We start from the raw sequence: 17085 nt of genomic DNA, 5'->3' as shown, positions 1-17085 counted from the left end.
TCAGAGCCACTTGTTTATATGCCAAAAAATAAAATGTGTAAAACGTCAAATCCTACTTTGCTATTTTCTTTTATACCTGAGGCATGTGTAATAAATGTCAGTACCAGAAAAGTTGTCCTACAATAATTCTAAATTTTAAAAAAGGGAATTATGATATGAGTCCTTAAATGTGTGTGTGTGTGTGTGTGTGTGTGTAATGTATTTTTAAATGAGGGTCTCATCAGATTACATGTGAGTTTTCTTTTTTAGGTTTGTATCTTACACTGTTTCAGTTCTACCCAAATACTTAGAAAATATCAAGAGTAAAACACATCAGATTCTATGCTGAGCAGTTGCCACCCAAAGAATATTACAATAGGAGAAGACAAAACTGAGCTAGCTGGCTAGGGAGCCCAGCAAAGTGATTTAGGTAATCTCATGCTCCTATAACCCAGGCAGCAGAGGGACCTTTGTGTCATCAGCTCGTTCCTCCAGAGAACCAGCCACCTCTGAAAGGTGAGAAGTACGGTGGGCAAACACAATGACAAAACACTCTCAAGATTGCAGGGAAGCCAAGAAAGCACATATTAGCACTTCGGTGATGACTTTAGGAGGCTCCAGTGGAAGCAGCAACTGACCCTGAGAGCCAGGGCTGTAACCTCTCTGAGTGTAAAAGGCAAGGGGAAGCCATTTGCTGTCAGCAGGGCTGTTTACCCCTCTCCAGTCTGAAGACAGCTGCCCCCCTCCCTCAATTCACACCAATCTATAAGCTCCACCGCTGGCTTCCCATTCAGGAAATCTGGTCAGTAACTCCTGCATTGCTCCACAAAGCCTGCAGCTGGCTGACGGGCTCTGTGCAAGCGCCGGCATCTGATTTAATTGTTGATAGAGGGAAATAATAGGTATCTCTAGCAGGTTTTAATATGATCTTAAAATAGGGGGAAAGTTTTCTGTTATGACATTGACATAGAGGCAATGATTTCGAGTAATGCAGGATGATGTGGAGATGCTTTAAGATTAAATAAGAGCTATATAAAGGCTTGTCAGAATGAATTCTAATGTGCCATGAGACACTTTGCATACTCTTAAATATGCAAAATGTCTCTTGGCACCCTAGAATTCATTCTGACAAGCCTTTATATAGCTCTTATTTAAACTCCTACTTTATTTTTCGGGAACAGGTACTCAGAGAAACTCTTTGAATGGAAGCAACAAAGGGCAGTGTTTATTGATTTGGTTCTTTAGTGAGGGGAAAAAAGAAACAAAATACAAAAGAGCAGTCAAAAGTGGAAGCTTGTTTAATATTGCTCTACCATCATCCTGAAAGGCATAATAATTTGAGTTACACATCTGAACTGATTGGAGTTACAGAATCATATCTCCTTTTTGCATTTAACAATATATACAATATAAAATAAATACATTTACACAAATGGACATTTGCTGGAGCACACAGTATGGTACACATCACAAAAATATACAATTGATTGCTTTACAGATGTGAAGCCCATCTACAGCTATAGACATGGTTTTATTATTATTATTATTATTATCATTATTTTTACTACTGGCTATAATGCAACTCCTGGATTATTATAAGCAGTTTAAATTTTTTGTCCTTTTACGATCTTTGCACATAAGACTGCCATAAAATGTTTTCCTAGGCAGGTAAACAGAGACGCTTAAATAATTAAAATACAATCACCAACACCCATTTTCTCTTCTATAAGAAAAATAGCAGTTTTAAATTTTTTATATCTTTTATGTTATCATTTAAATGCAAAATAGTGGAATAAATACAACAATCTGATCTGATTGAAACACAAGTGTAACTACAAGGAGTCACACAATCATATTGCTTTAAATAAGAACAAACCTAAAAGAAGCAAACTAAAAATTGAAATCATATGGCTAAAACGTACACCTTTAAAAACTTTCCAAAACTTCACATTAAGTAAATGGTCTTGCTTGAAACTTGAAAAAACTTCCTCAAGCGAGATTTAAGATGAGTATTTACCCTAAAGCCCGTGCAGTTCTTTTAGATCTACATTTTAATTTTTAATTTTTTTTCTATTTGTGAAATACTTGTTCTTTTGTGATGCTGAGAGACAAACTGAAAACTAAACATTGTATCTCATTCTTTTAATGTATCTCCATCTCATGTTTTCAGTTGGTTGGCTCTTATTTCTGAAGCCCAAGTACTTTAATGTGATACAGTGAAAATGATGTATATGTTGTATATATTTTATTTATATATAGTGTAATTGAATAGTAGCAACTTAAACCCTGCACAAACTTTCTGGAAAATAATCTTTTTAAACACTTACATATATAAATAATCTTATAGAATCAGCACCTTTTTTCCCAGGAGTTGTATTTTCTGTTGTTATTTTTAAAGGGATGTGCCAATTTCTGAACTCCTATCACAGCTATAAATTTCAAGTTATTGACCATCTGAATGAATTGCTAATGATGATTTATCTAGAATCACACTACAGTCACTTCTCTACTGAGAAACCACAATCTACAATATAGTCCCATATAGCTAATGATAGATACACAGTATTCCTAGCACTGGGTTGATGAAATATCAACCCAAGGTATTTTGTTTAAAGCACACAAAGTAGCAATAGTTTTGGAAACGAGTCCGCACCAAAAAGTTTCGCAACAACACAGAGCGAGTTAATAACAACATCTGAGAGATGATTGAGTGAAAGCCATATATACAGCATTTAAAAATTAGACTTATCTATATTCTTGAAATATTCAAAGTTTTATTTCTAAGCTATACATTGGTATTCTATAATAAACCATTAGAGAAATTATTCCTTGTTTTGAAAATATTATTATGATTTTGATGTGTACCTGTTCATAATGAATACTTGTTTGGAGTTTCAATCTCTTAGTTATTATTAGGAAGAACCTTATTACTGGTAAGGAATAGAATATACTACTGTAGTCTCCTGAGGAATTGTACATCCAATATTGTCTCTAATTCTACCCTGTGTCTAAAAGCACACACCACAAGAATCCTAACACCACAAGAACAAGACAACAGTCTTTGAAATGCAACATAAAATTCAGAAAAGCACAGCAAACATGAAACATTGAAAAGCTGAACTACATTTCTTTTGTTTGTTAGGATTACAATTTTAATTACATCTGTGTACATAGAATAAGACTGTTCACATAGTACAGGGAGCAGCTACTAACACTGGTCCATTGGTATAGCATTTGATGGAGGTTACTGTTTATTGGTTATTCGGCGACTGTGGATTTCGGGGGCATCTAATTGATTTCTTCATTAGATTACACCTCTTAACAGTCTGGAACCTGACTGACTTTCATGCTGTGACAATACTGGTTGAAAAGCACATATATTGGCTTAACTCTTGGTAAAAACTGCAGATTAATTTAAATGAACATTCCTAAATGAATAAACTCGTATGGATTGGGTTTTAGAATTTGGTCAGGCATCTGCTGTCTTTGATGATTTTTTTGTGATATATATATATATATATTTTTTTTTTTTTTCCTTAATTCTGGCATTTGCCTTATTGCCACTTAAACAAATACTGGCTCACAGCTCCTTCTGAGACAAGGTCTGTAACTTTGCAAACAGGCAGTATCTCATTCCTAACCACCAGGGCAGCTAGAAATCCTATGGCAACTGTACCTCCCAGGTAGAGAGGTGTGATCGTGATAATTCTACAGATCTGTATTCCATGTGCAGTGCTTATATATGTGACTGCTCAGAGTCACGGTAGGTGTAATCTAATCCTTGGTGTCAGTGAACATTTAGGTAAACTGGAGCTCATGTTAAGAATTGATGTTTGGGACCAGACTGGCACACAACATAAATTGCATCCGTGATAATATGCACCTTCCCTTCAACTATTGCTTGAGTAAGTTAAATTCCCATATTAATAAATGGCTGAAAAGTGGTAAAGCTGGTACAAAAAAATCTCCATTTGTAAGAAGAAACAAAACATTTTTTAAAAATCTTCCTTCAGGATTCATTTGTCCTTCATTATTGTTCATAATTGTTCAAAGCCAGCACAAAATTGCAGTATTCTTATTCCTCTTTAGTATTGCATGAATGAATAAAGCTTAAACTATTCCCTGAAAAAGTTACATAGTAGCTAAACTAACAAATACCTGGAAGACTTGAAAAAACAATTAAGGAATCAAATGGCTGTAACTGATCTAGATGGAAAAGCAATGATAAGAAGCAGCCAATGCCACGTTGCTTCAGTTGTCTAATTAGAGGCTGCTCCCATGAAATCTAATACTGCACTCAGTCAATTCGCTTATGTTGCACTGTACTTTTAGGTATGTTGGTTCTCTCTCTTTGATTCCTTAGTCATTGGGGACATTATGGTTCACAATAAGTTCACTGGTATCCATATTATGGATCTCCATCCTTTGGCAGGGCTGGCTTCCATCTCTCTTCAGTTAGAGACCTCTTTTTTAAAAAGTTCAGCAGCAGAAGGAAGAAAAGGAGAGGAGAAGAAGGGAGGAAGGCAGGAAAATTTCCTTATAATTAGAGCTATTTAAATCTTAGACTAAAACGAGAGGATGAGAAAAGAGAGGAAAGAGGAGAAGAAAAGGAAGGAAGGAAATGAGGGAAAGAAAGGATCAGTAGTGAAGTCAAGAAATGAGGGCAAAGGGGAAGAAGGGAGGGAGACAAAAATAAAGAGGAAGAGATATGAAAAGAAAAAAAAAAAAAAGAAGAAAAAGAGAGAGGAGATGAGAGATAAAGTAGAAAGAAATACATCCGGAAGATATGGAGGAATCTGAAAGCTGCTTCATAGTCTTGCTGCTAAAATATCAGTGCAGTCTGTGTTGATTCTGATGTTGTTAGCTAAATTCTAAGTTTCTTCGACATCACTCTCCGGTTTATTTTCCCTTTTTCAACGTGCAGGATGGGAAGGCCCAGGAAGCTTTTAGTCAGACCTTGGCCTCCAGCATTTCCAAAAAAAGTTTGTGCATGGGGACTTTGCCTTCCAGTTTGATGTTGTAGAAATGCTGCACAGCCTTGGTGGAGGTCTGCCTCAGGAGTGGCAGCGTCATTAGCATCTTGCCAGCTCGGCGAGGGTCTTCCATGTGTTGGCCAGCCTCGTAATCCTGCAGGGCCTCGTGTAGGACATCCTGAAGCTTCTGAACGGCTTCCACATCTTCTATGTGCATGGAGTCTGTGCGAGGAAGCAAAACATACAAATAATCATATGAATAATAAGCCTTTGTTGCTTAGTTCGAAAAAAAGTTAAACGGACACTAAATCCAGACAAGGACACAGGAAAAATATAGGCCTATCTCCCTGATGAACATAGATGCAAAAATTCTCAACAAATACTAATAAAATATATTCTTGAATTTCTCTAAACTCAAAGCTGTGATTTATTCAGTTTCACCTATCTAAAAATGTGGGTTTTTATTTTTTCTAAATTTTACTACAGTAATTTCCTACACGAGAATGAAACATGCGGATGATTTTAAAGATTATTATTTAAAACATGTTTCTTTTTTTACCTCCTAAGACTGAGTAAAACATAACTTTCTATTAACAGATTACAATCTTGGCTATTTTATTCATTGTCTTATTCAGCTATTCATTCATTCAACAAAAAATGATGGGAGGTCATCTATTAAAAGTATTATTCTAAGTGCCATCTGAGATAAAGTTGTTTAAAATCCCAATCTTGTCTGTAAAAAGCCCATATTTCCCTGAGGGGAAAAAAGTTGATGACTAAGATCTTAATTAACAACTCCATGTGAATACACTGAATCCAGCACTATATTGAAATCACAATAAATTCTTTATCCTTTCAGGATTTCTAATGTGCTAGTAACAGTTCATTAAAGCATCCTTACATACTCTATCTCCCTGCTGAAAAACAAATGGTGTCTTTAGGTTACTGAGTTGTGAAATATTTTTTCACATTTGTGAAGGTGAACTTTGCCCCTGAACTGACTAATTTGAAAATCTAATTCAATCAGGCAAAGAAAGGGTTAACAAGGTTGCCACAATTATTCTTGAGAGAAATGGGAGATGTGGGGGGAAAAATAAAAGTTACAGCTCCAGCGCTAAAACAGACACTTAATTATATACAAGTTTGAATCATTTAGCACGTTTTATTGATTCTGATGACAGTTTATCTGTTAATTACACATAATGGAGTCTTTGGGGGATTCTTCATGTTTAATAATTCTAGTTCTCTGAGAACACCGAGCACTAAGATATATGTAGTTAGCCCAATCTTTCACACAATTCAAATATACGCAAAAATAGGAATGAATAGAAAGAGGAAACATAATTTAAAATCAAGTTGGCTAAATGTATAATAAAAAAGAAATAGGCACAGTAATTTAAAAAAAAGATGGATATAACCAGTAACATGTTTTTTTCAACTGCTGTGTGTTTCATTTATTGTTTTTTTCTTTGATGTTGTCACTTTGAATCATTTCACCACATCATTGGTGAGTTGGCCACTATTTACGTTCAACAACTAATGATACATCTCTTTAAAAGAATTTCAATAATCTGGAATATAGTTGTTATAAGTATTTACTGCTCAAGACTCAATTTCTGCTTGGCAGAGTTAAAAAAAAAAAAAACTGACAAAAAAAAAAAAAAAAGAATTCTTCAAAGTATGAAGGACGGTGAACCAGGTCTGGGAACCACCCACACCTAGGCTTTTCTCCAGTCTGGCTCCACCTCTCATAGTGTCCTCCCTTAGAAGCAAGCATGCATAGGTTCTGAAGTCGCTAAGTGTTGGTAAAGTTAGAGATGGAAGCACAGTCATGGAGGTGTGAAAACATAAATGTGCTCTCATTTATTTTTCTTTTTCTCTATTTTTGCACTTAAATGCTGCCAGAAGGAAGAGTCGGGAAAGGGCATAGACATACCCTACTGGTCAGTCTCCAAGTACATAAAAGATGGCAGTAAACACCTTGTGCATAAGGGAATGGAGATTGGGTGGACTTCTCTAACCTGTTCTGAGACTGCAGGTAAGCCCTTTATGTGGAAACGCAGGAGAATAGATGGATGGGGAAAATGGGAATTACATTCATTACAGACAAAACAAAATTAAAATGAAATAGTGTTTTCCAACTAGAATCGAAGAATAAGTCATATATTTATCATCCATTTTGGGTGAACACGGCCTCATTTCAGCTTCTAATAGCCCAACAAGTCAGGTGGCTCTGATACTAAGTGTCAGAGTTCACCCTGAATTTGGTTTTCTTGGAATAAAATGTTGCTGGAATGTATAACACTAATGTTACCATTTCCTTTTGTGAAAAATGAGATGAAATCAACCTCTGAGCTTGTTTCATTGAAACTTCCATCTTCATCAGCAATTTCTCTACAACATTCCTGGCAAGAACATTTTCAGGTATATATAGAATATTTACCTTGCAAGGGACAAAACCCATTATTAGACATCTCTTCCTCATATGTTCATTCCCAAAACTTTCCAAATTCTTTCCTTGTGTCCTGGTTCTAAGTACTGGAACAATTCAGTAAAGACCCCCTTTTCTATACAGGAGAATGTTAAAATGCTTAATGTCAGCGACAATCACCACCACCCTCACCCTAAGCCTTGCCTTTCCCATACTCTGCTCAGCAGGAGATATATTAGAGGATGTCACAGGAAATGAGGCGAGAACAAATAGCAGAGAGATATGCTCACAAACAGCAATTAAGACTTCAAACTATTCTTTAAAGGCTGTGATTTAGCTTGAGAGATTTAAAAATGATTTAATCAAATTACTATGATAATTTAACTTCCCATTTACAGAAAAGATTCTAACTCATTTTAGCTTTACCCACTCTCGGATCTGCTAATACTTTAAATGCAAACTCACTAAATCTGAACTATTTAATTAGACCATGATTCAGCTGGCAGACTGCTGAAGAAAATATTAATCTCCATTAGAGATCCTAGTTCAAGTTCTGGCTCTATGACTTTAATCTGTTTTGTTCTTTTGGCTAAATTTACATGTAGATGCCAGGCTTAACAGAACTGGCATTAATTTATGTAATTATTTAGCTTTGGTTGTTAGTGCTGGTTCCTTTCTAACTATGCTTCAAAGGAAACAGTACCAGTATTCGTGCTAATGCAAACCAGTTAAACTTAATAAAAAAAGATTATTGGTTAATGAACTAACTAGACAAAGTGAGGGTGCATATTAAAAACAGTGGATAAGCTGTTAAGGAACTTGGATACCTAGGCCCAGGTCCAGACCTAATCAATCAAAATACTGGGATGGGATCCAGGACATCAGTATTTTTTAAAAAGATCTAGGCAATTCTGCCAAGCCAGTACTGAGAACTACTAAACTGAACAATAAAACAAACAAGTGCTTTTTTAAAAGAAACAAGATTTCAAAAACAATCAGAATGCAAGTGATCCTAATAATAAAAGAGAATCCTTTCATAACTTTCAATATTTTATTCTGTGAATGGAATCCTAAAGGAATGTGCCTAGTTCAGATCACTTACTCTGGAAACATAGCTAAATAGCTTTATATCTGCAGTGCAAAATTCAATGAGTCCTAGAGATATTATGAAAGAAAAATTTCTTTTTATGTCTTACCTGGAGTGAAACACTTTCCTTTTCTATGTTAAAATATTTATTTCTGTGGGCATGGGTATAGCTACTTCAAAATGCCCACATCCTCTTTGGGAATTGTCTTCAGCAAGTATAGCTCTTTCTTGACAATACTTTATAAAAAGGTGCCAAATCTCATGTTGAAGATGGACCTGAATGCTAGAAACTCACCAAGTGCATTCAGTCAAGTTTAGTACATGATCTAAACCAGCAGAGTAACCTGTTCTGTGGAGCACAAATGTTGACTATCTTTGGTGTTTGTGCACTGGCTATATGAAAAAGAGTGGTAATGGCATGTCACGGTGACTCTGTCCAAACATTAAAGGAATGAAACAGAATAGTCTGGAAAGGACACAGAAGTGAACAAAGGTCCGTTTTCTAATAGAGAATTCATGTATCAAAATTTTGACACTACATGAAGAGTCCAACAGAGTAAACCTATGGGTAGCAATCAACTAGGGTCCTGAGGAACACTGGCTGACTACATGACAAAGGGCTCTGAATTAACATAGATAGTTGCCTCTAAATTTAGAGAAAAAAGGTATCTGTCACAAAGTTTTGGTGAAAACTAGGTAGACTGGATTCTAGGAAACTAGCATTCGTGGCAACAAAAGTTTTTAATCTCTCCAAATGTGCGTATAAAATGACAACAAAACAGAGCAACTAGATAGCAAAACTACAAGCTTATGGATATTTACAGCAGAAATAGTGATGAGGTATCCCCAAGATACACATGTGTGCGTGCACCCACACTTCATGTATTTGTGTTCCTACTTTGTTCACCGAAGGGACCTAGCAAGAATAGGCCACCCGTAAGGTATCCCTAGCACCCAGGCTATAATCTGATTCTAGGCTGTGTTTAATATTTAAAATAAGTATGAAACATCTTGTCATATCAATATTATGCATGCTATCTACAACTGCCAGGTTATTCAAAAAGATGCCAGAAGCCAACCTGAAAGGGTTTCCACTAACCAAAAATGCAACAATCTGAACTTCAAAAAGGGTTATAATTATTATTGATTGAAATCCATTAAATATATTGGATATGTGTTTATAATGACATGAAAAGAAAGGGTACCATTTTTTTTAATACTGTAAACTGATAAAGAAGGAAAAAGAATCAAACATTTATACTCCCCCTTCTATACAAACTATGTCACTGGTAACGGAATGAAAAAAGGTTACAAAATTACAAATCACCATTTTGCAATCCTCAATGATTAATGAATTCAGGTAATGAGCATCCACAGCTGCTAACATTCCATAATAAGACATGATGTACTTCCCAATGAACAACACACCAGCTTGAGATGCCATGAGGATAGAATCTGAGTCTGATTTAGTCTCTGGGTCCAGTTACCAATTTGAACAAAATGCAAAGAGCAGAGAAACACAATGAACTGAAATCTTCAAAATTCAGACCATCAAAATTCTATGGCTTCTTTAATTGATAAAACAAAAATGAAGGAAAAAAATTGTAGATTTAGAGACCTGAAAATCCATCCATATTTATTTATTGAATTTTTTTAGTTGTTGATGGACCTTTATTTTATTCATTTATTTATATGTGGTGCTAAGAATTGAACCCAGTGCCTCACACATGCCAGACAAGCACTGTACCACTGAGCTACAACCCCAGCCCCGCATTTATTTTTAAAGTAAGGCATAGTGGCCTCTGCCTGTAATCCCAACCACTTTGGAGGCTGAGGCAAGAGGATTGCAAGTTTCAAATCAGCCTAGTCAATTTAGTGAGACTCTGTCTCAAAATAACAAAATACAAATTGGGGATGTAGCTCAGTGGTAGAGTTCCCCTGGGTCTGATCCTCAGTACTGCATTTAAAAAAAAAAGTGTGTGTGTGTACATATATTTTTTAAAATAGGTTTTAGTTGTAGATTGACACAATATCTTTATTTATTTATTTTTATGGGTGCTGAGGATCAAGCCCAGTTCCTTTCATGTGCGAGACAAGCACTCTACTGCTGAGCTACACCCATACATATATGTTTTAATGGATATGACCCATACATATGTTTACATTTAGTAATAGGGTGATAAGATGAAACACAAGGGAGTGATGACTATCAAAGTCATCACTTTTTATGAGAGACAGATTAAAATTTTTTGTCACCACTACTGCTATCTTCCTAGAACCCATTCTCCCTAATTTTAATCCATACTTTATCTTTAGTACTTTTTTTTTTTTTTCTCTAAAAAGTGGAGAAGTTACTTTTGTGGAAGGAAGGAGGTTGAATTGGGATAGAATACCTGGAGGGATACCTTGCAAAGTTTTATTTCTTGAACCTTTTATTCATTATAATTGGCTGAACAATGGCTCCGAAGATATCCTGGTCCTACTCTCTGTGGAACCTGTGAGTTTTAGCATATAGGGTAAAATGAACTTTACAGATGTTATCTGAGGTCCACAATGAAAGCAAAGGAGCTAGGAAGAAAGCAGGGTTACCACTGAGTTGTAATGCAATAGTAAAGCTTCAAAGATGGAGGAAACTGCAAGGAGCTCAGAAACTCAAGGACTGTGACTCTAAAGTCTGGAGAAGGCAAGGGAACAGCTTCTCGCCTGGAGCTTACACCGAGAAGGCAGCCCTTCTATACCTGTCTTAGCCCTGGTGAAACTGATTTTGGACACCTGACATCCAGAATTATAAGAGAATAAACTCGTATGGTTTGAAGTCCTCAAGTTGTAGCAATTTGTTAGAGTAGCATAGGAAGCTAACGAACATATGGAATTGCATGTTTTTGTGTCTTCTTTGGCATTAAAATGGTAAGAGAGTGAAAAGAAAAGGGAATGAGAAAGTTCTGATAGGATAGTCTCTTCTAGAAAGCAGTTTCTTCATAGGAAATCCATAAAGCCTGTAGAAACACGTACAAAAATACCAAAGAAGCTGTTCACATACCAAGAAGGAGGTTGGATAAAAAGAAATATTTTCGGTCTTTTACAACCCAGAGAAGTTATGATTCTAATATTGGAAATGATAAGGATAATTCTGATTTTGTTCCCAACCATGGTGAGAAGATAAGAACTTTCAATTACAAAGCTTTCTATTAAGGCCCATTTATTTTTTCAGGAGATCTGTTTTCCTCATTTCTTGCTCTGGCTAAAAAGTCAGCTTCTGCTACATGTACACAAACCACAAAAATTACTCTTACTATATTTATAGGAAATGCTGAACCACAGTAAAACTCCATGGTTATAGTTCTTACCTCCAGGCTCCCCACACAAATCCCAGATTACTGTTATCATTGTTACGTTTACCTTGCATAATGGGATTTCTCTGCTAGGTCTTTTCTATTTCCCTACAATTGTTAAGGCCTTCCTACTCCCTCCTCCAGTTGGAATCTCTTAGACTTTTCTAGGAGCTTTCTAACTCCATTTAGTAGAAGTGTTAAAGATAATTCTAGTTGATAAGTGAATGTTGATGCCAAATTGGTTGATAAACATTTCAACCTTCCATAACATCACAGATGATCTGCATCATGCTAATTAAGTTTTATAACAGATTGCTCATTGTCTTAGACCCATAAACGAAACTGATGTTATAGTCACTGAAAACCTCAAAGTAAAGTAATTCCCAAGTATTTTGTGTGCTACGACTCTAGTTGAAAATACAAATATATTTGTAGCAAATATTTCTTATACTGTGCCAAGGCACAATGATCACTAAGTATAACAAAGTATATTTAAGAACTAGCTCTTCTGTTTTGCCTAAAATTTTGCAATATCATAATATATATAAAAATGATGGTTGCATTATAAATACTTTCCAAATATATCATCTGAAGTATAATGACTCTAAGAAGCCATGGTAGACTTCAGTTAAAAAACAGACTAGAGGGTAGAAAAATTATAATTTTGATTTCTTATCTCCTGTTTGGTATGGGCAAAAGTTAAGAACACAGATCTACCTACCATAAAAGACCCAGTATGCTCATTTACCATGAGACACTAATTTAAGAGTTTTTCCTCTTAAATTCGGTTTGTCATTTTCCTGGGTGGTTTTATAGGAGTCAGCTCTCCCTATCTGAGGATTATAGATCCATAGATTCAACCAACCATGGATAGAAAATATTCAAAAAGATAAATGGTGTTTGTTCTGAACATGTACAGATTTTTTCTTGTCATTATTTCCTACACAATATAATTCTCTATTTAACATTTGCATTGTATTAGATATTATAATTAATCTAGAGATAATTTATACAGAAGGTGTGTGTAGGTTATATGCAAGTGCTTCCATTTTGTATAAGCCACTTGAAACTGGATTTTGAAGTCTCAGATACTGAAGAACAACTGTACTATAACTTCACAATGACAGCAAAATAAAAGAAGTAGGCACAAAATTCTAAGCTAAATTTAAAATATTAATTTAGGTTCTTGAATATGAAAGTACAATGGTTCAAGTATTCTACACTGAGTCTTTTAAAGATATAATGCATAATTATTTATGGAATACAAATAGCTTATTGATAGCAAGGGACAGAGTGTCCAATTCTCTGCTTCACAGAGATCATACTTCTTTATTAGCTCACTTTAGATATTTGCAAAATGATTTTAGACATGTCTACAGCAAGGGTATATTGTAGGAATTAAATGAGTTTACCCAAAAGAGACTTAAAAAAAGAAATGGTTAAAGAAAGATTCTGTAAAAGGATAATATATTGGACACTAGCTCATTTCCAGAATATCAAAGAAAAAATTAGCTTAACTACTAGTAAAATCAAGTGAGAACCCAGTAGATACTTTAGATCAAAGAGTGTTTTTTTTTTTCCCCTCACTTTTATACTGTTTATATTTGTGGAGATGCTACTATTTCTACATTAAATTCAGCATACACACATATTCATTTTCTCTCCCTCTCTTTTTCTCCCTCTCTCTAACTTACCGCCATCACTTAAAAGTAACTGACCTAAAACTTTTAAGCCATTAAAGGAATATGAGACATTATTTAATTCGCCTACCTAACTTTACAGATAAGAAAACACTTAAATGACTAACTAAACCATGTACTTTCTCAAAGGAGATGAAATTTAGAATTATAGAGTAGGAAAAAAATCTTTTAGATGAAAAGAATAAATATACACTACATAAACAGGCAAAATATTTTTGGTATTGATATCTCATTGGGGTTTATGAGGATAATCTTATCTAAAGTCTTCCCTAAGAAGGTAATAATGAAAAAAGACTGAAAAACACAAAGTCAAACTTACAAGACCCAAATATCCTAATTAACCATAGTCCCCATTCCAGTCTCCTACAGCCATCATAAACTTTCCATTCCTTGAAATTGTACAATTGTGCACATACACCATTTGCCTTTTAGAACAGCAACAGAAATACTGTTATGAGGTTGTTATAATTATGTAAGAGTTTAAGTTGATCAAAATATTAATCATAGCTGTATATCATTAGGTGTTATCATTGCAGAAATACTGTGTATACGTTAAAAAGAAAAATCCTTGACCTTAAAAAATATTTATTCTTGAAGGGAATGAACTCACCTGGCTTCAGACTGGGGACAGAATAAGGGTGACAACGATTGAAATGTAAGTGGCAACTATGGCGCATAAAGGTCTTGTGACTTGAACAAAAGAGAATGATCATACCTAAAGTGATTCATAATTTTAGACTCCTTTAATCTTCCAGTATGCGAAAATGAGTGTGTTACATTGGGACCAGTGATAACACTTTTAAACAAATTCTTGAATATATGAATCAATAGAACCAATCAGGAGAATAGAATCCCACAGCATAACCTTACCCAAAATGCTTATAGCAATATTTCACAATATTCTCCAATACAGACATAAAATTAATCATAGAATCACAGAAGTTCCCCAAAATGGAAAGCATTCTAGAGATCAGTCTTGTTGCCTCTTGGTGTATGCATGAGAAGATGGGAACCTACAAATTACTATATTAAAATTGTGACCTAGATTTTTCTTTTTAAATTTGATCTCACGGAGTTGCATCAGGGGTGCAATAATTAATTGCTTAGTGCTAGTGCTCAAAAATAAGAGAAAACATGGCTTAAGTGAGCCTGTAAATTTCTTATGTTCAAAAGTAATTGGAATGATTACTTAGGGTTTTCAAATACTTGTGAGCATTGCAGTATTAGATCATCATAGTGTTATTCTGGCCATGTACCTGAAGATAGGCAATATACTACCAATGAAGTTCTGGTGTCATGTTTCCCTGAATTCACATATGACATAAACACCACCACAAAAAATATGATAGCCATTAAAGGAGGCCAACTGCCTTATTTCCCCAGCATAAGTACAATATTGAAATTTCTGGAAAAAGACGTTTAAAATAAGATGAACTCTAGGTAAACTGGATATTGGTTATTAACACACAGTTATACAGGGATAGCTAAAATATCTACATAAAGAACACTAGATTTTTTTGCATAAAGTTTCATTTATGTTCATCTGAAATTTCTAAATACTAAAAGCAAGTCTTGGAGTTTTTTTAGGGTATTTTTGAAAAGCATTAAAATATTTTCATATTGATGTGTTTATGAGCAGTTCAAGACACTTAGGCTGGTTCTAACCAAGATGAATCTATAATTTTATGGCCATTTTCCAAATAATGGTAAAAAATTGAAATAAAATAGTCTTACATTGACAGCATCAAAGAAAATGACTTTCCGAGTTTTTGGTTTTCCCTAAACTAAAATGGTGGGGCTTGTGGGTTGGATGATGAGGAAAAAATTTCCAATACAAGAAAGGTGGGATAATGTAGAGACTAAAATAGTTTTTAAGTCCTTAATCACTTCTTCCTTATGAAGTTTGGTTCAATTAATTTTTCTTGGTATTAAGAGGCTAAAAAAAAAAAAAAAAAAAAGGGTTAAAATCACCTGCAGAAAAAAATTGTGCCATGAAGAAATTTTCTGTAAAGCAACTATGATAACAGGAGAAACAGAAAAGCTTGGTAACTATTTCTGGTTTTAAACACGAAAAATAAACTAACTAGTTCTTTAAATAAAGTCTAATCACCAGTCACTGCTGTAAAGTAGGTCACTTCTACCCCCAATAGCAGAGTATGTGGGAGTAGAACATTTATATATCAACAATATTAATGACTATATTTCTAAGCAACAGAGACAGAAATGCTGCTACTAATTAAGGTACTCTAAATTACAATACTTAGCCATAAAGTATACATTTAACATATAAAATTATATACTTTTAGCAATTTTAATGATAAAGCTTTCGCATTGCTCAGCATTCACGATTAGCTAATAATTTTAAAAAGCAATTTGAAACATAAAAGATGTGAAACACACTTACTCTATTTTAAAAACAATTGATCAAGTAAATGTTTTAAATTAGAATTGTTTCATGATTACCAAATAAAAATACCTCCCCAAAACAATGCTGTAAAAATCCTCCACCTAAATATGAGAGAATCTATAATGTGAAGTTGTACAAACTAATAAATTCCCAGAAAATCTCTATCCCATCTCCCTCTTTGATCTTCTAGTGAGCAGGCAAGGGGTTCCTGAGGGTTTAGGACAATAAACCATTTGTTGTAAAGCATCATATTTTATAGTTTCACAGAGAAGTGGGAGAAGAGGGGTGAACAGTATAGTAAGGAAGAGGGTTATATTCCCAGTTAAAACTGTGAAATGCTAAACTCCATTATGAAGACAAATAGGAAAGTACAACTTCATTGTTGAAAACAATTTCCCTCCTATCAGTCCAAGGATTCATGCATCAATATTGTAGATGAACTGTTAATTACAAAATCAATTAAAAATTATTTCTAAAAACAGTCACGCATTCCTAGCTCTCATGGGGGCAATTTGGGCAGAAGGTCTCATCTCACTAGGACCGCGCCAAATCACAAAGTCGTCATCCACAAGTAAGCAAAAGCAATCTGGTTTTTCATTTTTCAGCGCGGCTGAGCCCAGCCTGAGATTGATCGTCACATATGGCCCCAGAAAACAAACTGTCAATACCTTGAATGCTGCAGAATTTGAACAAATAGCCATCCGCCCATTCAAGCCACTCATTGCATCCCATTTAACAGATTTTATTGACAGTTTCCTTCTTGTAATTAAAGGGAAAACTACTGGCCGGCAACCAAGATAAAGTTCAAAGATAGGGTCAAAACAAAAGCAGATGGAGGGGCACGGTGTGACTGTCAATGGTACATAGCATCAGAGCATGTTATTGACACGCAGGTATCTAATGATCGGCACGTCATTAAGGAGGGATCTATCCTGAACTTTATGCAAATGCTAAAAGAGACTTAAGACCACAATAAAGCATTAGAAGAGGCACAAAGGCAAAAACAACAAAGCACCAACGATTTTTACTTATCAGAGGTTGCTCCCTATTTTAGCACATTTCAGTTCAAATGGAAGGAACATTTATTCCCATAATTCTTAACCCTTACTGCCTAGGTTGTAGCTTTCAGGGACATACTCCTTCAGCAGAATTTGACTTCTAGAGGATTTCAGAATG

General features: G+C 34.9%; 1 protein-coding gene across 13 annotated transcripts in view; it reads right to left on the bottom strand.

Annotated features, from left to right (window-relative positions):
* Positions 1 to 1259: 1259 nt before the first annotated feature.
* The window catches only part of ESRRG (estrogen related receptor gamma), a 591202-nt gene continuing 575376 nt past the window's right edge, over positions 1260 to 17085 (bottom strand). For all 13 annotated transcript variants that reach the window (XM_079107169.1, XM_079107170.1, XM_079107167.1 and 10 more), the window contains one exon: positions 1260 to 5174. In XM_079107169.1, the coding sequence (XP_078963295.1) occupies positions 4930 to 5174 (245 nt within the window). In that variant the 3' untranslated portion in view covers positions 1260 to 4929. The remainder of the gene's footprint in view (positions 5175 to 17085) is intronic.

Source organism: Sciurus vulgaris, assembly GCF_902686455.1.
Source record: "Sciurus vulgaris genome assembly, chromosome: 12".
NCBI classification, from domain to species: domain Eukaryota; kingdom Metazoa; phylum Chordata; class Mammalia; order Rodentia; family Sciuridae; genus Sciurus; species Sciurus vulgaris.
The sequence above is the reverse complement of the archived record's forward strand: the minus strand, read 5'-3'. Positions and strand labels throughout refer to the sequence as shown.